Raw genomic sequence first — 23,704 nt, forward strand, 5'->3', positions numbered from 1 at the left:
CCATGTATAGTACATTGTACAGTCAACATGGGAATTAATCCTAGCATTTGAGGGTACCTTCCTATATAGTGTTTTGGAATCAAGGTTAAGAGCAAATTGTGGTCAATGCATTCCCATATGCGGATATCTTTAGCACAGTTCAAGCTCTTCTCAAGGCTTGATGTACAGTTGTCACTTTTCCTAAATTTTTACTTGTCAAGTTACATTCCAGAAACCTGTGAGTGGTTGGTGTTGCAACAGAATGTGATGTTGCCTAAAATGAGAATGATTCCTAGCAGCTAGAGGGGTAGGCGGAGAGTCGAGAGGGAAGGTGTCTGAATAAACTTATAGGAGAGTGGCTTCAGATGAATGGGATCATGATTTATAGCCAGTACACCTGAGAAGTCTGGAAGTAGAAGGGAAGCGTAGTGTCCGAAGCAAATGGAACCATATGAAGTTAGTGAGTGAAAGGAATGACTCATTCACTCATTGCTCACCAACCCTTTTTAGGTTGAGCGTACGAAGCGCATGCGCTGTCTCTCGATACATGGAGTATCTGCTCTGGGGACTTGCAGCACGCTCATCACTTCTCATTGGTTCCTTCCTTTGACTTTCAAAATGCCTTGTTTTTCTGAGGTCATACCTTGCCATTTGTTCCTCCTTCTGCTCAGTTGTTCCCTCCCATGCTACTGGCCCTCTTGCATATATCATTTCACGTCTGAACATTTACTTTTAATTTCCGGCACTATTTTTTTACATTGGTTTCTGGGCGTAACACCAGCACACGTGCCGTCACTCGATCTGTTCCTGTTTTCGATCGGAATTTTATTTGGTTTCAGCATAGTTTACATTTAGTTACAATTGTTATGTGCTATGCTTATGATAATATTTTTTTTAGGTATCATTCATTTGTTTGGTTTTGTTTGTTTTGGCTCGGCGTGTATCTGCAGTAACACCATTAGTTAACTTTGAGTACAATTATGCTATAGTTACACCGCAATGAGCGGTGTTTGATCTTACATTGTATTTTAAAACGTATTTGTTTCATCTGTTAATGGGGTTTGGGTATCTAACCTAACCTGAGCAACTACTTAACATTACCTGACAGCCAGACAGCCAGACTGCAAGGGTGACTGCTTTTTTTACTCTGGTCGGACCATACAATAGTCCTACCTCTATCTCCATAGCCTCCCAATACACCTGTGACTGTTTGAACATATGCCAGACTCAGCGTTTTTTTGGCAGAGATACACTGCGGGCATCTTGAGTACAGCACACAGACATCCTCCATTGTGATGGAGGTGTGGGCCATTCTGGTGGAACTCTGAGCCACCCATCTCTGCAGACTGTATTTAACACTGTGAATGGACGGGTCAAAGAAAGGACCAGTTGGTTCAGCATCCACCGTACCGTGCTTTATGTCATCATCATGTGTTAGTTCGACTCTAAGACTGCTATGTACGTCACCTTTGCATGCTTAGGAGTGTCCTAGGTTTTTCTTTTTCAGATTGCTCACAAATCTATCATAAGACCTGCGGGTCTGACACAAGAATCCCATCACACTAAAACACTATTTTAAAAAAATCTGTAGTTTATGGAAGATGTGACTAATGTTTACCACGTGCAGAGTTTGACAGCTCGTTGAGAGTTATGAGGTTAATCCAGATGATTGGCAGTCCCTGAAATTGAAGATTCTCCCATGAGGCCTAGAGTTATTTCCTGATTGTAGTGACTGGAAGAATACATGTTTCTTCATGCTGGAGTGATGTCTTTCAGTGTACTAGCTGGGAGGTTGTTACAGAAGCTATTCAGAAAGTTCGGGAATCTCAGACTCTCACCAAAAAAGATCAAGCATTTGCAATGTAATAGGTCTAGCATTAATGAAAGTTTATCCTATTGGCGTTGCAAATAATAATAATGCAAACCCAATATCAAGCTATCCGTAATGTGAGACCTATTGCATTGCAGATGCTTGTTTCACTTATAACTTACTGTGTCATGGCTGATGCCATCATTTCTTGCTGCCTTAAAAGCTCATTGGAGGTGCATAACACAAGCCTCCAACCTTTAAGTGACCCCCATCCCTTCAAGACCACCGCCGCCCGTTCAGCCCAAGGCCAATGAAGATCTGTGAGATTATGGGCCCCTCTTTACATTCCTCAGTAGGGCCCCATCACTTTGTGTTACGCCATTGGCTCATTCTGGGGGGCTCCAGCAAAAGGCCTCCATCCCAGTCCTTAATGAGACTCTTGTTTACTCATTTATCTGTCACCCAGAGTTTCATTCTCCTCATCATTCCTATCCGTGCAAGAGCAGTAAAGAGGGCTAGCCACAACCAACCTATTTGATATTGCTTATCTGAGTCCATTTCCTTCCAGCCGTCGTCTGGGTTGTACCCTTTTTAGGTCTCGCAGACCTGCGTTGCAGCACGCGTGCGCTGCTCGCTCTGCGAGGCTTCTTTTAATCAAGCCGATTTCAGAAGTGAAGTCTAGGCTCCGCCCCTTCTTTCCATTGGCTTGCGTCATCGATGATGCTAAACGCTGGCTTTGGATTGTGAGTGAGGCTTTTTAGTTCCTCCTTGTTACCGCCCTGTCTCCTTTTGGCCCCGCCCACCCTGACTGGATCTTTTACTTGCGGAGTTATACTCTTCCTTCATTTAGTCAGTAAGCAGCACTATGTTATGCACACTGTGGGATCCATCGGACGCGGGCACTGGTGCGAAGCAGCACGCCCCAGCGGCCATGTTGTTTGCTCAGGGACCCATCCCTCGGCGACTCTCCCTGCAGCCTCTTCCTCTGCCCTTTGAAATGCTATCCTTTTGCCAGTTGCTGAATTTGATAGAGAGCGTGACTGAGCTGCTCCTGCGCAGGGCTGCGCCGATGGGGATGGGGAAGAGACGAGACAGACGCCGCTGCCGAGGAATGGGCCAATAGCTCCTCTCCAGACTCCTGCCCCCTAACCTCTCCCCCATACACTCTTCAGTCTCATGTGCACAGTACCTGTCTCCGGGCAGGAAAGGGAATCAGCCGCGGCAGCTTGAGGAAAGATTTCCGCACAAAGGTATTGTTAGATCATTCTGCGCGGGGACAATTGATTTCCTTTTCAAATGAAGCAGCGCTCTTTGAATTGAGGTGCTGGAGAGCTGACAAACCGCATTTGCACCTGACAAGTCTCATTTTAGTTCGTTCATCGCAAAAGCCCTTGCCCATAAGCAGTACATAAATAATATCCGTTCGGTTGCGCGATCTCACGCTTTTTATAAACCGATGAGTGAGTTTCTCTAGGAAATCCTTAATTGGGTAAGAAGAGGGACATTTTTTTTGGACACGATTTCAGTGTCAATTTTCCATTTGACTTGAATTTTAGCTGTTTGTACTCTTGATATGGCCATACTGATGAATTACATGATTTATGAAAGCATTTGCAATACAATATGTCTCGCATTTGCGAAAGTTTAAGCTATTGGCATTGTAAATGACAATGCCTTTTTATTTATATGTTTTCAAGACCAACACATAGATAAAAGGTTCGTCATTTACAATGCCAGTAGCTCAAAGTCTCGCAAATGCGAGACCTATTGCATTGCAAATGCTTGTTTATTTAGGTCTGAGGTAGCAGCACTCTGTCTGATTGACCTATTTTTATTAATCCTTTAAAATGTACATATGGTGGACTTTGGCTCTACCCAGAGAATATCTCCCTCGCTTCATTCTGTTTTTAAGTGTATCAGTCCGCCTCCAATGGAAGGCTTATATTGTAATCCATTATGACCTATTTAACTTCACAGAAGAACACTGAATCCTCACACATTAAATACGTTGTCATGCATGTATTTTATACAGAAAGCAGTTACTTTCTGTTTTTTCTTATTCCACTGCAGCAGTAATAATATTTTAGAATAGTTTAGTCAGCATTTGAAATTTGCCTACTGGAGTGCGCGATCTACACTCACGAGGAAGCATCGGAAAAGCCTACAAGTCTGGTTTTAATATGCCAACACGGGCATGCACAAATGATGTTTGCATACTTTTCACACACTAAAGTCGGACCTATTGTCTCTGCCAATGGTGGTTCTAGTTGGTGCTCTTCTGCTTCTCCGGTGGCATCACAGTGAGTCTTTCGTTCCAGGCACAACCAAGTCATGCTTCAGGGGTTGTATGTGATCCTGGTTTGAGGATACCTAGGTAGGAAAGTAAGCAACATTAATTGGCTGCTTTTTCTTTAACGCATCCAACATATATAATTTTTTTAAAGACATGAATGCATTTTTTGGGCGCTGTGTTTTTGTGAACAGCATAATTTCTTCATAAAGCCTTAATCTGGTTGCAGTTGTGCAGACCTGATTTAAAGGCAAAAAACAAACCTTAGGAGACCCGCTTTTGTGTAGGAGGTGTATAGCACGGTTCTTGGTGTTAACTTACTTAGCTTCTTTGCTTCTCTCTCCCATTAGTCACATTCACTCCCCAACGTCCTAATTGGCTGTGAACAGTAGGCCGTTCTGGTTTCTTACCGAATTCACATGGTGAAAGGGGCAGTGAGTGCCCTACGTACGGGTTGGGTTTTTCTGTTGTGTGTACAACCCTGCACGAGCCTGACCCCAGCATTGCAGTGACGCACCTTGAATACAACACACAGATATCCACCATTGTGATGGAGGTGTGGGCCATTATGGTGGGACCCATCTCTGCAGACAGTATTCGACACTGTGAACGGACGGGTCAAAGAATGGACCAGTTGGTTCTGCATCCACCTACCGTGCTTTGTTACGTCATCATCATGTGTTAGTTCGACTCTAATACCCGTCTCCCTTCGGTCTGTTCGCCGCCTGACATTAGAGGGCTGTTGAAGTATTGACTAAGGAGGCACGGATGGTGCGTCTTTCTCTGCACGTGCATTTGGGGACGTATTTCTAAAGGCATGTCATCCGAACAGGAAACACTTTTGTGCATTTTCTAATCGAAATTTTTTGTACATATTATGTCGCGCACATGGTTTAGTTACAATTGTTCCGCTCTACTCACGTCACCTACATTTTCTTTTCAGCTTTTAAAAAACTATCACAAGTGGAGAGCTGAATGTCCTGAAATAGCTGCAGACCTGCGCCCATCCTCTGTGCTCGGCCTCCTGCACAGTGGCTACCACGGCGTGCTGAGAGAAAGGGACTCCCTGGGGAGCCGAGTTCTCGTTTACAGGATTGGTAAGCCACAGCTTCTCTGCTTTGTTCTCTGTCTTTGTCTTTCTTCTCTTTTCACGTAGGCATCCTCTAAAGGCTGCTGCCCTTTTAGATAATCTTCACGCCCAGAAGAAGAGTTTCAGCCCTTTATCACCAAAATAGGGACATAACTTTACGATATGTTATGAAATAAGGATTTGTAGTTTTAGGCACTTTGATAGACTTTGTCTAAATAAAGTATCTATTGAATTAAATTGAAATGAGGATTGTGATCAATGTATTTTACACGTTTTCTAAAGTATAGGAATGTACACAGGGGTTTGGATGCGGATTACAGCGGCGTTCCTCATTTACAAATCTATTTTAGTAAATCCAAGATATTGTGTTCTTGTAATGTTAATTAGTATAATAACTTGTTAGTGTAATAATGTGTGTTTCTGTATCCATCCTTGCGCCACAGCTGTTGCTGCCTCTACCTGCTGTACACAGAGCTTTAAATGGGCAGGTACTGTCCGGTGCGGAGTACATGCACTTCTTTAATTTGAATGGGACAGTACTTCTATTTCTCAGTACGGCTGCATTACATTTAAAGGGGAGAGTACTAGCACTTCTCAAGAGCAAACAGTCACTCTAAATAGAAATTACCTGCACTTCTGTATTAAGTCTGGTCTGGTGGATTAGTAGAGTAATGTGTCCACTATAGGGGCCTGTGTTTGACCTCATGATCACAAGTTCAAACCCCGGCGGGTCCACTCAGCCTTTCATCCTTCTGAGGTCGATAAAAATGAGAACCATTGAGTTGGGTAGCAATAAGCATCTGTTGTTCAGTGCCAAGATGCCCTTCCGTGTGAACGTGTGCTTTACAAATACACATCTGCCTTTATATCACTGGCTATACAGAACCAGATTTAACTTACTCAATTTACTATACTGAAAAGGGAGGAATCGGAGTGTAGCTTGCCAATATGTGAACGCATGACTTGCAGGACATAAACGGCGGCAGCGAATGTTGAACTCGCCAAGCTGTCTTTCTACCACTTAACATAAAATACATTTTTAGCTATTAATAATGCAGATTAAGGGTTGCCATTCTTTTTTCCAAGTGTAATATTTTCCTGATAAGTACAGGTTACCTATTTCACGAAAATTATTTACCTACACAAACGATTTGACAGTTTGGGTCACTCAAGCCACAATTCAGAAAGAAAAAATGAAATAAAATAAGCAGAAGGCTATTACAGTATGAATAGGTCTGACAGGGTGGAGTGCTTTGTAGTTTGCAAAGTCCTTTTGTGTAGATGTGAACCTTTCAGAAAGTCAGAGTAAATTTCAGAGGATGATGTCTCGTATGAGAGTGGTCCAGATATTTCAAGGTGTGACCTGGGCTGATTGAAGGGAAGAGTTCAATTCACCATCTATTTTCCACAAAACAGATTAATAATCTGCTCTACTATATATAGAGTTATTTGCACATACAACAGATTCACACATGTAGGTTGCAGGAAACATAGTCCATGGGATGCTTAATACATCAAATCAAAGTCAGAAGTAAAAGAATAGTGATATTTAATGAAAATCACGGGTTTCAGAGCTGAGCCTAAATAGTTTCCAAGTATGCACTTAAGTCTTTATTTGTGAATCCTTATTTTGGAAGACCCTTCAGTCCCCCTACTGCTATTCTTTTCATCAGATGGAAGGCATACCAGAAATCACTACAGACTATTGACTGGTGTGATCTCCTCTCCATTGGGCCCAATGACATTAGTTTTGAACCTACCCTTGCAAGCCAACATAGTTGTACACTGTGTATATTTCTGCTTTGACCACCAACTCCTTGCTGGTGCTGCTATGCATTTCCATGTATTGAAAACATCCCTTTATCTCCGGCAGGTAAGCAGTCCCTATTCAGCAGGCACTGTCCAGAGCAATGACTGATGGTATAAATAATTTAGCAAGGTGGAATGACTTTTCGGTTGGTGCAGAGGCATGCCAATGTACCATTGTATTATTGAAAAGTTCTAGCTAGGCGAGCAAAGCAGGCAGCCATTGTTGCAGTAAACTAAATTTGTGGAAGCGGGTTGGTTTACAGACTATGGCCTTCATTACGATGTCGGGCGGGGACATCACATCGGTCTTGGGACCAACCTACACCTAGTCGGCAGTCTGGATCGCCTCATTAGGATGCGACTGAACACTGTTCAGTTGCATTCCTACATTTTACTAGGGCCCCCATAGACTCTTTGCAACATGGTTTCCATGTTAGACAGCCGGTCATGGAAACCATGTCGGAAACCGTCATTGTAATCTCAAGGGCAGAAAGGCTTGCCCTTGAGATTACTTGACGCATTCCGAGTGGAGGACGGGCTATCCAAGCCAATCGGAAGCCAGCCACAATGACCGGTCTGATTCCTTTCCCACCACCTCCATCAAAATGAGGCAGTCTGAAAGGAATCCGACCGGCACATTACGTTGCAGTCGGAAGGCTCTGGCATCGTAATCGGGCTCTTGGTGTATTCAATAACTCTCCAGCCTGGGAAAACTGAAAGGCAGCATGAATACACTTTTAAAATGAAGGGAGCACACAGAAGTGCTATTTCTATAGTAGTTGTGGATACATGTGTAGTAACGCATCTTTAGTTTATACGAAACCTTATGCTCATAAAACATAATGACAATTTTTTTTTTTTTTCATGAAACACACAACATAAATCTGCATAATCATCTCTGCTGGAAAAAAAAAAACCTTTAAAGTTGATTCAATTTCATAAATGTCTTTGTCCATTAAATATATAACCTGTGTTATTCTTGTGCCCCAACCTTTGCTTCATGTCTGTCTCTTTTTTAATTTTAAACTCTCCAGGAAACGAACCCTACTACTTAACAATTCAGTTTAATTATCTTCAAACAAAAGACTCGATCATCAACGTAGTATTTCGAGGTCATTACGTAAACTGCGTTCACCACATGTTTCAAGATCTCAGCATAACCTCACAATTTACAGAAACATTGTTCAAGCACTAAACAAGCCTAAATCCTTTAAACGGATAGCATCACAGTCTGCCTAAAACACCTTTCCAATAACAAATAGCTGGATTGTAATCTTAATTTAACCAGACTGCGAGTGCTGCTTCGCCACTGTCTTACTAAATGTGTCCTCTGCAACTTCTGCCATCCCTTTTCTCTTACTTGTATTTTTCCCAGTTTTTCAATATTTGATGAGCATCGTGTTAAACAGCAAATTTATACAATCCTTTTCACCTTACATCCCATACTTTCTTTAAGATTCCAATGTGTTGAAAGCACCCCCTCTCTTATCAATAAAAAACGTGGACAATGCCAGAAGAGCTTTCTTCATGTGGTCCCGATTACATTTTTTTTTTTTAAACCGTAGTAAAACATATGCAGCCAACTGAATTACACTGCCACTATTTAAATTATTTGCTTTATCGTTCTCCATCAGTATACTTTTGCGTTAAATACAGCACACGGATAAGTGTGTAACTACCTTCAACTTTCTGAAACATGTATGCAAGTTGATACTCGGCGTTTTTTTTTTTTTTTTTTTTTTAATTAATCCTCAGTTACCTCTGAGCTCCGTAGCCAAACCAGCCGCCTGTACCTTACACGTTGTTGATTGCAGGTTTAGGATTCTCGACAATTCTCCTACACCTCAGCATTTGACCATCTTAATAAAAAGTCCCAGCGTGCTTTTTCCCCCTAATCTGGTTCCTTCTCAGATCTAGCTTGGACTTCGAAATGACCAAAGCCAGCCATTCAGCGTGCAAAGGAGACAAGCATTCCATCACTTTTTTGCATATTTCTCTCCTGGCTAAAAGTATGGCATAGAAGAGGAAAGCCCTTGCTGGGCCTGTAACTTTAGTGGAGATCCCAAAAATTATTAGGGAAAGACGAAGCCTGGGAACATCTCTGACAAACATTGTTTAGCATTCTGTTCTCCATAGTTAAGCCTGCTTGGCTAAGAAAAAAACCATCTGTTCACAACTCATAGGGCCTACTTAACACCCCAAAGGCTGTCGAAGATGACGACAGGACCCCTTGTCAGATGCAAGAAATGTGATCTGGAGAAAGCATCCGATACTCAAAAACTAAAGCAGTTCAAAAGAGGAGGGTTCAAGGGACAGATTTTATAGACCACTACGAATTATATCCCCTATCAAACTTGCTATATACCAAAAAATCCTAGGGTCTAATCACAAATCAATAGTAAATATGAAACAAAAATACTCCTTGATTAAGGATGGATCTGTAAACAACAATGGAGGTGTGCTCATGGGGTCATCTAAGGGCAGATCCCTTTAAGGACGTAATCCCTCACTCACCATAGGTGACATGCTTCATCACAGGGACTCTCCTCCCAAAGGAAACACCTAATTCCTTTGAGGGCTACAACCCCCTCACTGTGAGGGAGGAGCTCAGGGATGTTTTAATGGAGTATGTTGGGTATCCTAAAACCCACCTATGACGAGTCTGACGTGTGAGTGAGAACGCAGCGCAAAGAATAAACTACAATATGTGAGTAAAGAGTGTGGGTGAATGTTAAAACTGACTAATAGGCAACAAACAACAATTTTAATCAAGATATGCCTAATGTCAGGATTAAAATAGCAGTGCACCAACGGTATAGATTTAAACCGCTAGGGTGTGATGACAAATGGTCGACATGTTTCAGCCATAGTGATCCATAATCGGATCAGGCTTTCATCAGGACCTAAACAAATAATGCTGCTGCTCTCAAAAAACGTGAAAAAACAACTAAATAATTGTAACATTAAAGGATATTTGAACAAAAAAACAATCTCTGGTCTTTCAGTGAATAGATTTCACCATACCTAAAAGGATGAAAAACACACACAATGAATTTCAACTCAGTATATATTGTTATATATATAAAGCACTAGAAGACAACGGGAACTGTCAAAAGTAAGCCCAAAAGATACAAAACTCTTACCCGCAATTGCTGGCTGTGAGACCTCACCTTTACCTGGCAACCGCTCAGGAAGGGAGCACCGCTCTAAACTGAAGAGAAGAAAGCAAACTAGGTTGAGTGTCCATGAGTGTACCAACTACTCACATGCAGAGTTGCCTGTCATAGCAGTATTGCATGCATGTGAACAAACAACCCGTTTAAACTTGAGGAGAAATGACCTAATAAAAATAGTTACAGGAGACATAGTTGTAACAACACTAAAGTGTAATCTGAAAGCGTAAACGGAAAAGAACAGGTGTGCTGCAGAGCCCTGCAAAATAACACCTTTATCTTTTTATCCGAACGCAATGATCTAAAACCCAATGATATGCTAAGAGGACTATTTGGTGATCGTTCTCATTCCATTGCCCTCATTAAATAAAAATAAGTGAGAAACTGACACATATACGCCCAAAAACACGTAGGTAGAGCAGGGCAGGAAAAGCTGTAAAAGACCATCGTAACGGTCTTACCTGTCCGTCGGTACTGCTTGGCAGAGTGAGCCTGCTGCCGGAGGTAACCGATCAATGGTAAACGCAGCCTTTAAGTACCCTGTGTCCCACTCGGTTAACAGTTTACACCTGATGCCGAATCCACGGACGGGAAGTACCTCCGCGAAAGGAACGCGCATGCTCTGTATCGTGAGCCGCTAAGAAAGCATACTGCGCAAGTCCAGTGAGCGAGACTAAACCTGCGCGCATGCGTGTAGCACTCAATGAAGCCTAAGAGCCTCACTTGTCCCGTTCATCAACACGCTGTCGAGGAGAGGCCGTGACAACATGGACAAACACAGTGCACAGTCCAAACAATGTCCTCCGTGTATATCGAGGGCACACAACAACCATGCGCCAACAGTGCAAAAGGACACTTGGCAAGTAAAAAGTGTGTCAAACGACAACAACTATGCATCAATGTAGCAGAAACACACAAGGTGAATGAGACCAAAGAATAACATGTCGAACTAAGTAGAACAGATACAGATACTCGATCTCCGTGTGTGTCAACAGAGAAGAGCATGTGATATATCTGGTGCGTGATTAATCCAACAAGACATAAAAGTTAATATGTCTGGGAAAGGCTCAATATCTGTAAAGCCAACACAGTCAAAAATACCCTGAGGCGAGTTTTAGTCTCATTTTTTTTTCTATTGGTAGTTTGGGTTAAACCATCTACCTCTGTTTGAAAACACAAGGGACTATTATCTCTGAAAAGTATACTCTTTCGTTGTGCGTTTAATTATTTATCCCATCCATGAATTGCAAGCACAGAGCAAACTTTAAAAAAAATTATTTTAATTGCTTTTTCTTCACTAGAGTCCAACTTGATCAAGGGTTGTTTGAATTGCGATATGTTTTAATACGTTGAAAGTATACATCACAGTTTTTGACACTACTACAGCAAGAATATTTTGTGATTACATAGCAGCTGCTTTCTCAATGGCCAAACACGCTTATTAGATCATTATCATTATATGAGTTATTTCTGGGGTTGCCAGGGAAGGCAAGTGTCCTCCTCCATTTTGGAATAATATTAGGTAAATAATCACTAAAGCAGGGTGCTTTAGGGATGCAACAACGTTCTGTTTTTTCATCAATAACTGATTATAAAAACCTTATTGATTATGTTTCTGGGTTCCAGAGACATTGTGATTGAAAACAGATCTGAGCTTTATGACTCGTGCGTTTTTTTTTAACCTATTATTAATTTTATAATTGAAAACAAACGTTCAGCTAAAAAATCTTGTGCAGAGTATTTCTCTGAATATCACACGGTATTAATGTTAATATTACCTTGATATTTTTTAACCAAAAATATCTGGAAGTCTGACAGATTGATAAAAAAGCATTCGCAATGCAATAGATCTCGCATTAACGTAAGTTTGAGCTATTGGCAGTGTAAATGACAATGCCTTTTTTATGACTTGGTTTTTGAAACATCAATAAAAGGCATTGCCATTTGCAATGCCAATAGCTTAAACTCGCGTAAATGCGAGACCTATTCCATTGCAAATGCTTGTTCTGGATGTCAATGCAAGCTGGTTGCAGCCTTGTTTTTAAATGCTGCCTAGTTACGCTATCTTAAACACATCTGAATTAAGCACTAATTTCTAATTAATATAACCACTTCTACAGGCATCTGCTAATTTCATGGTATAAGCTCCAGTACCACTATATTATAAATCCGGTTCTTATTGTTTTCGGTTTATGTAATTAAGTAGCATGGGTGAGTTGAAGGAAGTGCTATTAGATTATCATTTACAACATGACATACTTGTGCCTATTTATGAATAACTATTGTGACGAGTGATGATCTTTAAAGTAATTAATATCCTGAGATTTGGCATTCTTCTTGAGGCTGAAGTTACCCAATTAACTTTATGTGAGGTTACTAGTTATGTCATGCTACAAACTTTGCACTGAATGCCTCAGGATATCTTGGCACACATGCATAAAACTGGAATACTAAAGGCGAGAACAATACTTATAGTGGAAAATGTGAGATTGGTATGTCTTTTTGAGAGCCTGTATTGAAGCTTCGTTATAAACAGAGAACATTTAATTGAGGGTGTTTTAGTGAAATGTACACTCACTTTAAGGAGTCATGCAAAGATGAGAGGTGTTAGAGTGCTGCAGTTGGAATTTGATTACAATCTTGTGTAGAATGGTTGTTCTTTGAGTTATAAAGGGAAATCTGATTTTAAGGTTTATTTGGAATAGGTCAAGTGTATTATATGGAATGTTTCGCAGACTGCTGTCTTGTGGCATAATCTTGAGATGATTCAAGGCTCGATCACAGTGATCAGCACCTCATAGAAGTTCTAAATTCGGGGCAAACATATTTCCATGGTGCATATTAGATCAGCTAGAAACATGGCTGCATTTATGGTCTTACTGGAATGATAAATCTTGTTTAGAAAACCTTCAGGAATACCTGGTTGAATTGCACACCTTTGCATGTTTGCTGTCCCGTTTAATCTACCACTGAATCCAGTGGTGGATTATATCCCTACAGGGGAACCTAATCAAATGCCAAATCTGAGGAAGGAAGCAAAGGAATTGATAGAAACTCTTGAATATACACAAATCCTTCCAAGATCTACACTAAAACAAAAAGCTCAGTGTTTACTCAGAAAGTAGCTATTTTGAATTGGTCAGTTCCTTATATGATTCTTCACATGAGGCTATTGGAAATGACCCTTTTTGCAGGGTTACCCTAAACGTTTTGCCTTCCTCCTATTTTTTAGACTTTTTTGATTTTTGACTTAGGACTGCTGACCAGTGCTAAAGTGCATGTGCTCACTCCTCTAAATATGGCATAGTTGGTTCACGACTGTTCGGCATATTTGATTTATTTGCAAGTCCCTTCTAAAGTGGTATACCATACACCCAGGGCCTGTACTTCAAATGCTACTAGTGAGCAGCAGCACTGATTGAGCCACCCACAGAAGTAGCCTTTAAAACCTGTTTCAGGCCTGCCATTGCTGGGCCTGTGTGTGCAGTTTACTGCCACCACAACGGAGGATTTAAAACCGCCTGCCAAGCCTTAAACTCCCTTTCTATTACACAAACGTCACCCCTAAGGGCAGAATGCTGTGTAACTAAAAGGCAGGACATGTACTTTTAAGTTTTACATATACTGGAAGTGACAAATGGCCACATTTGTTTTTCACTGCTGTGAGACCTACTCCTTCCAAAGGCTAGCATTGGGGATTTCTTAAAATACCGTTTAAGCTGATTGGAAAGGAGCAGCTACTTCATGTTTAATATCTGTAGAATTGTGCTGATATATTCCTCTTTGACTCCTTGATGGATTTGATATTACTAATCTAGAAATCCACTTTTATAAAATGGACATTGCTTTGTTCTTTACTTGGTTATGTATGCCTGCAGTTTGTCTCCAATACACATCTGGGCTGGGTGACTGCTACAGTTTGTGAATTTCCTCTAGACAGCCACGACACGGGGGGGTGCGGGGGTGGCGGGAGAGAGCGAGTGTGAAAGGAAAGGAAAGTGGGAGCCAGGGTTGGGTTGAAAGTAATCCTCGTGCCATTCAAAAGAATTCTCTGAAGTCACGCCCTACATAAAAGGCATTTTTGGGTATAAGTACCAGGGCTCTGACCCTATCAAATTGGTACACTTCTGGACCTTGGAAGAACTACTGTAGAAAACACTGCTGTTCTGAAAGGATTTCCACTTTGCTGTGACTGCCTGTTCTGAGGAACTGCTTTGATGATCTCCCCTGCGGGCCTGCTGATCCTGAGGCCAAAGACTGCACCTAGAGTGACTCCAAAGGCTTGCTGGCTTGCCTCCTGTTTTCTGGTGTCTCAGGGACACCAAATAATTCCTACAATTCTGTTGGAGCTGCTGGACCCTGCCTTCTATGAGTCCTATTTTTCCCCTGTGCTGCCCCCTTCAGACTCTGTGCCTCAGAAGTGGGTTCTACAGCTGCTTTCATCACCTATAGCTCCTGGGCCTATAAGTGTTTGGGCTTTTCATGACAGTGAATGGGCCTGTTTGCTCCAGAACCACATCGCTCGCGTGAAGGATCAGCGAGAGCGGGCACAGCTTTGTCTCTTCGCACAGCAGCATCGCCGTCTGTGACCATAAAGCCCCCACCTGTCTGTCTGCGACATGCATCAGCTCTTCGCACACCGCAGACCATTGCAGCGATGCTTAACTTGAGAATCTAAAATTTAAGCCGGCGTGTTTGGGACTGTATCCGCCTGCACTACACTGAGGTCGGTCTGACTTTTCAGATTTACCCTAGTCTAGCACGACCTCAAGTAACCTTTAGCGCTGTTTACTTCTAAGCACTGTTTTCTGATTTATTCTTTAAAAATTAATATATTGATTTCTGCTTATTGTATGGAGTCTTTTTGTGGTGCTTTAATTGAGTTACTGAAATGTAAACATTACTCAAATAGCTTACACATTGCCTCTTAAGTTAAGCCTGGCTACTCTGTGCCAAGCTACCAGAGGGTAAGCACAGGTTCATTTAGGATGTGTTTCTGACTTACCCTGACTAGGGTGGTGGTCCCTACTTGGACAGGGTGCAAACCTCTGCCAACTAGAGGCCCCATTTCTAAATGCATACCAGCAAAACACTCTGACTTACTCTGTAGTAATCCGATCTGTGCTGTCAGTGAGGATTTGCATCGTCGTGTATTGTGGCAAACTGGAAGTTGAGCTTTCAATCTAAAGCTTCTTGTTAACCTAGAGTACAAATATAGTATTTCAGAATTAACTTGGGTTTTTGTTTAAAAAATAAAGGTTTAAAATAATGTTTCTGGGCTGTGTTGCATATAAGCTTGTCTTGAGAAGGAGACTAATAATTTTCATCCCCACATGGCAAACAAAAGAAACAGACAGGAATTTCTCCTGCATGGTGTACAGACCTTTTTGCCTTAGCCTAAGTGCAAATACCTGGTATTAGGAGTTTTGATTTCAGCCCTAGCCTCGCACTGATTTTGTGTGCGTCTGTGCATGTCCCTTCAGATGTGCGGTGCCAGACCTGTCCTGTAACCTATAGATACACATAAAGCATGATTTAATTGTGGTGACGGTGGAGTACTGTCATAGTTTTAGCACATGGAGCAGTGGCAAGAGCATACTGTATTTTGTCAATCCATTGTTGTGCTCAGACCTTTTGATCTGTGTCACCTGAGTGGAGACCTACCTGCCCACTCATGTAAAGTTCTGCTTCTGAGCGCTAACATGGATCCTAGATCTTACACATCAAGTGTACGGTGTGAGTGATTGTGTGTTTTTCCTGAGTGGTAAATGCATGGTGTGTATGAGTGAATCAGAGAAATTGAGTTCTGTTGGATCCATTTGGGATACCACAAGTCTTCCCTGGTGCACATGATGGTGGTGAGGGTGTTTTCCCAGAGAGTGGAAGTGCGTTGCTGACATTACTAAAGCAGGAAGGAGAAGACCTTGACCGTGTAGTGGGGAATGGAAAAACTAAGCTTTTTTAGAAATTCTTGTTAACCTACCCAATATTGGGGTAAAAATATTGTGTGAAAATACTGTTTACAATATTGTGCGCCTAGACTTATAATGGTATGTACCAAATTTGTTGTTTCTGACAAAAATATAATTGACATAATTGTCCAAATATAGATATAAATATTGATTTTTTGTTTGTTTCAATATATATAGAGTTTAAAGTATTAAATGTCAATTAATTGAATCTGTAAATTTAACATAATGTAAATGAAATCTATCCCACTAATATTTATTACTATACATAAATATATGCTTATAGAAGTACACAAACCTCTCCGAACCAGTAAATAGCGGCAGATTAGACACCTGCTTTATGCCTCAATAAAATTAACTTGCACCATGGTTGTGTACCACTCTTTACTGATCAGTGAACTCTGGAGTTTTGAGGTATTGGTTTGAGGTTCCACACTAATGTATGCAACAGTAGGGAAACAGTGGATTTTGGAAGGGTGAAATTGACTATTCCCACTACAAACAGCGCCACAATAGGGAAGGTCTTAAACTGTGAAGAGGTTAATCGTACTATTCCTACTCTATCTATCTAGCTATCTATCTAGCTAGCTATCTATTTTTAAACAATAGCCAACTAGTTTCAATAAAACTATCAATAAATAGATAATTTGTATTCAGTTATTAATTCATTACTTTCCACCCAGTACCCCTACAAACCTAGCAGCCCAGACCTAAAATATAACTTAAAAAGTAACTATTCCATAACTCACATATTTAAAATAAATTAAATAACTAATAATTAAAATTAATTGTTAATTATTACTTAACTTCCCACCTTTTAACCCTACAAACCTAACCGCCCACAAATAACATATAATGAAAACAAATCATTATTACTTAATAAAAAGTATTTAATTAAATGGAATGTATTAAATATTTCCTATTTACCTTCCCACCCTATGTCCCTACAAACCCACCAACCCAGTACAACACTATAAATTACTATTAAAAAATTAAATAAATTCTAAATCACTTAAAATGACAAGCTGTATTTTAAAAACAAATACAATGTATATAAATAATCGTAATACATGTAATTCATATATCAACAACACAGTAAAATATTTATAAAACAATATTTTTTAACCACTATATTACAGGCAACAATATTAGAAACAATGATATTGTTGAAAACAATATTACCTAAAAATGTCGATATTCTTGTCAACAATATTTATGTATCGCCATATTTGTGTGCCACAATATTTAATTTCCGATATTTCTACCTACCTATATTTTTCACTCCGTATTTTGTCCAACTGCTGATTTATTCTTCCTGTAGCACTACCATTTGTAGGTGGCCCAGCCTTTTATCTTTCTTCTGTTCACTTGTCTGCTTAGACTTTTATAAACGTGAGATGAACAAACCCACTTTTTCCAGTCCCAAGTTTCTTTATGATTAAGGAAAGGAGTGCCCCACAGAGTATTCTGGACTGCTGTGAAACCATAGCTAATGCCTTCTTGATAGCTAGTGTTCCAGATGTTGAGGAACATCATCAAAATCCATTCCTTGCTGCAAGAGCTGATTATCTGCCCTGAAGTGCCCAGAAGTGGAAGACAACAACTGCGGAGACCTGTCTGTGTGCCCTGGTGTCGGCAATCCAGACTCTCTTATGCATTTCCTCGTGGGAATCATGAAGAATATGGCATGGCCATAGCTGCTGTAAATGAGCTCTGAAGATTGTACAGTGTACTCAGGCACTGCACCTGAATTGGAAATCTGCAACATGGCCCCAATAATTGCTTCTTTCCACATTGCAGCCTGAAACAGAGCCAAGTGCAACCAAAACCACTGCATTCCTGAAGCTGTTGCCCCAGCGTCATACCTGAGACGTCTCTGCAAGGTCTCGACCTCTTCTCGAGTTCGGCCAAGCTAGGCCACACCAACCTGAACATAAACAATTCGAACAGGGCTACAATTAGCATCCACCTGACCAGGTAGTGTAGGATCTGCTCTCCCCTATGCAGCCATATCTGACCACAGCGGCATTGCCTGATGTAATCCCTGAAATGGCCAAGGAAGACTGATGGCTAACTCTCTGCCCAAACGTGGGTGAGAGAGCAGGACCCAGAGGAGCAGGGCTTCCTCCAAATGGACTATGATGTCTGTGAGATTCAAGTGCAGAAGGGGTTGCAATTTTGGGCCATTTTGTAGAGCTATATTAGGATGGACGCCAGAGGCAAATTATATGAATCCCCATGGTTAGCCCAGTAGCCCACACTTGCCTGACGCATGCCCACATTGGGTCTTAGAGTGCAGCTACGACTAGAGATGCTGAGGACTTCAAGAAAGAGCTAATTTTACTTTGAGTATCAACGGAAGCAACTATAATCATGGAATGTATGGATTTCTGTCAAAGAGATCAATGGTGATATTAGAGCTTTTGAAAATAAAAATGCTGCAGGCTCAGTTCAGATTGTGTCTAGAACCTCTCAATTGTGACAGCACTTTACCAATGATACCAATGATTTCAGGCAACAAAGATCAATGACCCTAGGGGGTGAAACTTAAATTATCCTTATACTTGCACAAGGGTAAAAATCGCAGACCCTGCTGTTTATACAATGCTGTTCTTATTGAAAGAATATACACATTGCAGCAAATTACATTATCAACCATAACTTCAATCATCTTTTCAGATAAGGACATTGTGCCAGAAGGCCACATACCCCAGTCAATGAAATTTAAATTGGCAAAATATGATGCTACAATTATTGGCTCTTGTTATAAAAAAAAACCTGTTGCCTAGGAGTAAGGATTTGATACCTATTTTAGTCCTTTTCATTGTGGACTATCAAGCAGTGCATGTACGAGCATCATATAGGAGTGGCTTTCTCATCTATATTTAAGGATGAAGGTACACGTGGAAGGAAAAAATACTGTCTAAGCACAAACTGATGTTGTGTTTTGTAGGTTGTTGTAAATTTCTTTTTATGCTTCCCCCCCCCAAAATGCTGGAGGAAAGGAAATGGAGCGAAAAGGAATGTCCGGGAGAGAGGAAAGGTAGGCTTAAGGGCATGTGAGTGAGGGATGAGTCTTGTCAAAGTGACATGTCACAGTGCTCGCATATCTCACTAGTTGACTGTGCCATGCAATACAGGTCCCTAATATGAAAGACCCTCCGACAAATGTCTTTATCAAAACTGACATCCACTGCAAAGAAACAATAGTACCACCTGAAATCACAATAGTTAAACACCAGATTGCCACATGCAGGAGAGAAGGTGCTCCAGGGCGAAATGGCATTACTCCTGCCCTCTTTAAGCAGGACCCTGATTATTGGGAAGCTTCTTTGGACCCACTATTCTGGGAAGCCAGATATCCGGGTCAACTACCAGCCTATTGGAAATAAAGGTCCCATCACTGAACCCATTTACAAAAGTGTGAGAAATCCGCCCCAAATAATATAGTTTAGACAACAAAGCCAAATATTTTGTGGGCACCCTACTAGAAGAACTTCAGACATGGGCAGCCGGGCGGGAAATCATACCACCCTACCAAACCGGCTTCTCCAAAAACACAGGGACTCTAACCAACATCCTAAGACTGTCACTGCTTATGGACAAGGCAGAGTCATCCAAACAGTTGCTTCATTTCTGCTTTGTAGACTTCAAGGTGGCCTTTGACAACATAGAGAGAGCTAACCTATGGGAAAAGCTGGCATGCTGGGACATCCTGCAAGCGCTTCTGGGCACGCTAAAAGCCCTGAATACAGACACCTGGGTGCAGGTTAAATTGGGTGATGGCACATGCTTGTCAAGGCGTATTCCAACCACCAAAGGGCTCAAACAGGGCTGTGTGCTCGCCCCAACCCTGTTTAATCTCTACATGGCCGGCAGACGCAGGCCCTTGACTTATGCAATGCACTTGCTCCAAGGATAGGCGGTAAGGCCCTATCTAGCATCCTTTACGATGATTAGTGCTAATCAGCCACACGCATGTGGGAATGCAACACCTTTTAAATACTCATTCTCAAAAGATAACTTCCTGGAAGTAAACTTGGAAAAAACCAAGACAATGTCCATTAAAAGACACGGGGAAAAACCCCACCACTGGCATTTGGGAAAATCCAAAAACAAAACGCAACAAGCTACAAATACTTAGAGGTAATCCTTGACAACAGGGGCCAATTCTCCAGCCAGCTGGAGGTGATAAAAAGGAAAGGAATGGCCCTTGCGATAACTTTGTAGCAAATAAAATCCCAGTTTACAGGCCCAAGGCTTTTTCCAGATTGCGCAAGCCAAAATCTTGCCTACGATTACATATGGCAGTGAAGCTTTAAGAGGTAGAGATGTACAAAGCCTGGACAGCACCTTAATCAGGGCATACAGAATTATGTTCAGCATCTCTACATATGAATCCACAGCTCGGGTCCGGCTGGAATTTGGCCTAATAAAACAGCAGCTAGCTGTGTCGCCCCCTTAAACAGCTTAAGCCATCTACTCTGGCTAGAGCTTCAGCAAAGAATAGCGGCACTGGCAAGAAAACACCTACATCAGTCACTGTCTCCCAAATACCGTCCTCCGCCAGGCCTGGAAAGTTCCGACCAGACATGTGGGCTTTAAGAAAATAGTGCGCAAGACAATAAGGAGCATGTCACGAGTAGAAGACAAAGCCACCTTTGCTTTGAGAAAACACGCCTGGATGACAATTGATGGCTACACATCTATTAGCCCACAACCTTACTTCAGTGCAGGATACTCCCGGACTAGGAAAACTGCCAGCCATTCAGCATCTGCGACCATGGCTGAGGGGGCAAATGCTCCCACACTGCCGCCTGTGCAGCTACGGAGTTGAGGACATGGCTCACCTGATATGCTCTTGCTCCAGCCTGACCGGGGAAAGAACCCGCCTGCTCGAACATCAATTCAACCAGCATGGGTTTCGAACACGGAGACAAGCCGCGATAGCCTGTTTTAATCCAGAGGAACTACAAGTTAGTAAAATTCCTAGCACTGATAGACGAAAAACTGTCAAACGCAGGGAAAACTACAGGAAAGTGCATAGATGGCCCCGTTTAACGGTTAAAGCACACATGCGCTCTGGAATTCATGCGGATTCCTGCTCACGGATGACAAACTATCTGCAAATTCTTTTGGAGTGAACAGCCAAAGGACTTGAGGACATTAGGCTCAATGGCCCTGGCAACTCGTGCCACAGCTTTTTATTAGCAAACGCTCCTTTATCTGTTGTAATCACTTGTTTTAGCTACTCACGTGAATTGTGCACTTTTTACTTCCATTTTTGTGTTCGTTTAAATCAACTTTATACAATAAAGATTACTTACTTACTGGCTGACAGTCATAGTGCATTATGGGTCACCAGCCTTGGGTATCTGCTCTGCTGCAGGGCAGGTTGGGAGTGGAAGAGTCGAGCAAGAGAGCCAGAAAGTGAACGAGGATAGTTTGAGAGAGGGTATGAAGAATCACTCCTGACGGAGTGAGAATTGGTTGTGCGGGCCATTACACGTATGGGGAAAAAGTGTCTCTTTTTCATTTTATATAGAATGTCTAGCTTAAATGCAACACGACCAAACAATAGTCTGAGCTTTTGTGTTGAACGGTTCACATTTAAGCTAGCATTATATGTTGATCTCTACCTCTATACATCCTATCTTAAAGCACCAACATTAACATTTCCCTGTAACTTAACCAGCTGTAAGCACATGAGTTCAGCAAACGTGGAAGGTCATTTATTCTGTCCAGTTCCTCGCTGAATGCATTTTTCCATGCAGAGATCCACATAATGCTGCATAAGCTTGGAAAATGAGAGCTGACCAAGGTCATTGTTCCCTGTGTCTTGGTAGGGTGTACAAAAGCAAAATATTTTTAGAAAAGTAGAAAAACAAGGGATTGTGCCTAATGATTAATTCTGAGCGCTTTGACGGTATATCGGCATAAAGTGATGAAGTTCATTCATCAATCGTGGGATACTACTATAAGGCTTGGAAGCTGGTAGTTAATGGTCATTTCAGAATTTCAAGTTGCTTAAGGCAGGTGGTAGCATTCCTGGGAATTTTGTAGTGTTACTGTGATCAGTTTGTGGCACGCGCTGGGCTTTGCAGATTTTAAATGTAGGCTATATTCACAGCAGGTTGCTTTCAAAGAGTTGGTGGTCAACAAAAAAGTGTTTTCATGTTTCGGTGACCTTGCAAGACCTTACTGTTAAGCCCTAGCAGAAAAGAAATGTTGAAGGTGTTGGGACACTTTTTGTAATTCAGATTGGAATGAGGGTTGGCTATCAAATATGATTCAGCCTTTCTTTTCAAGCTCGCAGAATAACATTGAGCCACAATCTGGGTGTAAAGCATTTATGTATTAGCGTGAAGGATTTACCTCCTGTGGGGCAGATATATTTTGTCATTGGCTGATGGGCACCTCAACAAATCGCTTCATTTGAGTGAGGTTACACAAGTATGGACGAGCTACCAGAACGACTGGCTCGTAGCTGCATATGTAATCTGCTGTTCAATGGGAAGATGATTCTGAAATACATTAGTTTCACTTTAGTGCTCTTCGTGAGAGAGAAAAGGCGAGAGAACCAAAGAAACATAAAAAATTGCAACATAAGGACTTCAAAGGCACCGAGGTGAGCACGGGAGGGTCAAATAGTCCGCGGGGGTGTCTTTTTTACACACACACACGCACACGCACACACACACACACACACACACACACACACACACACACACACACGTATGCACCGGTTAATGCACATAGAAAACAAACGTTTTAACAATATTTACGTGTGCCGATGGTGTCTCTTTTATGGTCTAGCTTGACAGCACAGGTGTCACCAGAAAATTATGTGAGCATCACCTGGAGAGAACCTTTCACTCTGCCCCAGAGACGTTTTAAGGTATGGGCAAAGTGAGCTCTGGCCCAGGTCCCCAGCCTTTTAGGGGGCCCCCTGATAGAGCCAGCTAGAGTCTTGCCCTGATGACTTTAAATAATGTTTGAACAGATTGTTGTGAATAGCGTTTCTATCATTTTTTTTAATGTGTGAACGTCTATTACATACACTTTGCAGACAAAATGTATTTATGTTCCATGCAACATCCATATATAAAGTTTCTTTTAGATCAATACAGGACCTCACTAATGAGAAATGGGAGGGTGTGACAAAGATTATATGCATTAATGTTAGTGAGCTTCTGCTGTGTTACAATACTGAAAACACACATCACTATCCTTGAATATCAGATGCGCACACACATTTAGAATTTGACCAAAGAGGGCATGAAAGAGCTGAAACTGCTTCATAAAATCAAAGCTGTTTCAAACAGGGGCCCCCAAAATACAATTGGCCCAGGGCCCCCAACATCTATAAAACGTCCCTGCTCTGCCCACATGTTGGAAACCAGGAATACGTGTTTTGTTTGGGCAGAAGTTGAGAGCTCGTCTCCACACTGCTGTGTTCATTTTGTTTATTTATGCAGCGGGCTGATCTTGACCTTTTAGGGGCACACACATGACTATAAAGCGTCTTATATAATTAGATGATGTTGTTTTTCACTTGCAGCACAGCTGGGAGGAGTGCAGTCA

At 41.6% G+C, this 23,704-nt stretch overlaps 1 protein-coding gene across 1 annotated transcript in view; it reads left to right on the forward strand.

The window, feature by feature from the left end:
• The window catches only part of TTPA (alpha tocopherol transfer protein), a 154,220-nt gene that overhangs the window by 98,876 nt on the left and 31,640 nt on the right, over positions 1–23,704 (forward strand). The window contains exon 2 of the mRNA XM_085605540.1: positions 5,023–5,176. Coding sequence (XP_085461666.1) covers positions 5,023–5,176 — 154 coding nt within the window. The remainder of the gene's footprint in view (positions 1–5,022; positions 5,177–23,704) is intronic.

This window comes from Triturus cristatus, chromosome 5_1 (assembly GCF_964204655.1).
Source record: "Triturus cristatus chromosome 5_1, aTriCri1.1, whole genome shotgun sequence".
Lineage (NCBI taxonomy): Eukaryota > Metazoa > Chordata > Amphibia > Caudata > Salamandridae > Triturus > Triturus cristatus.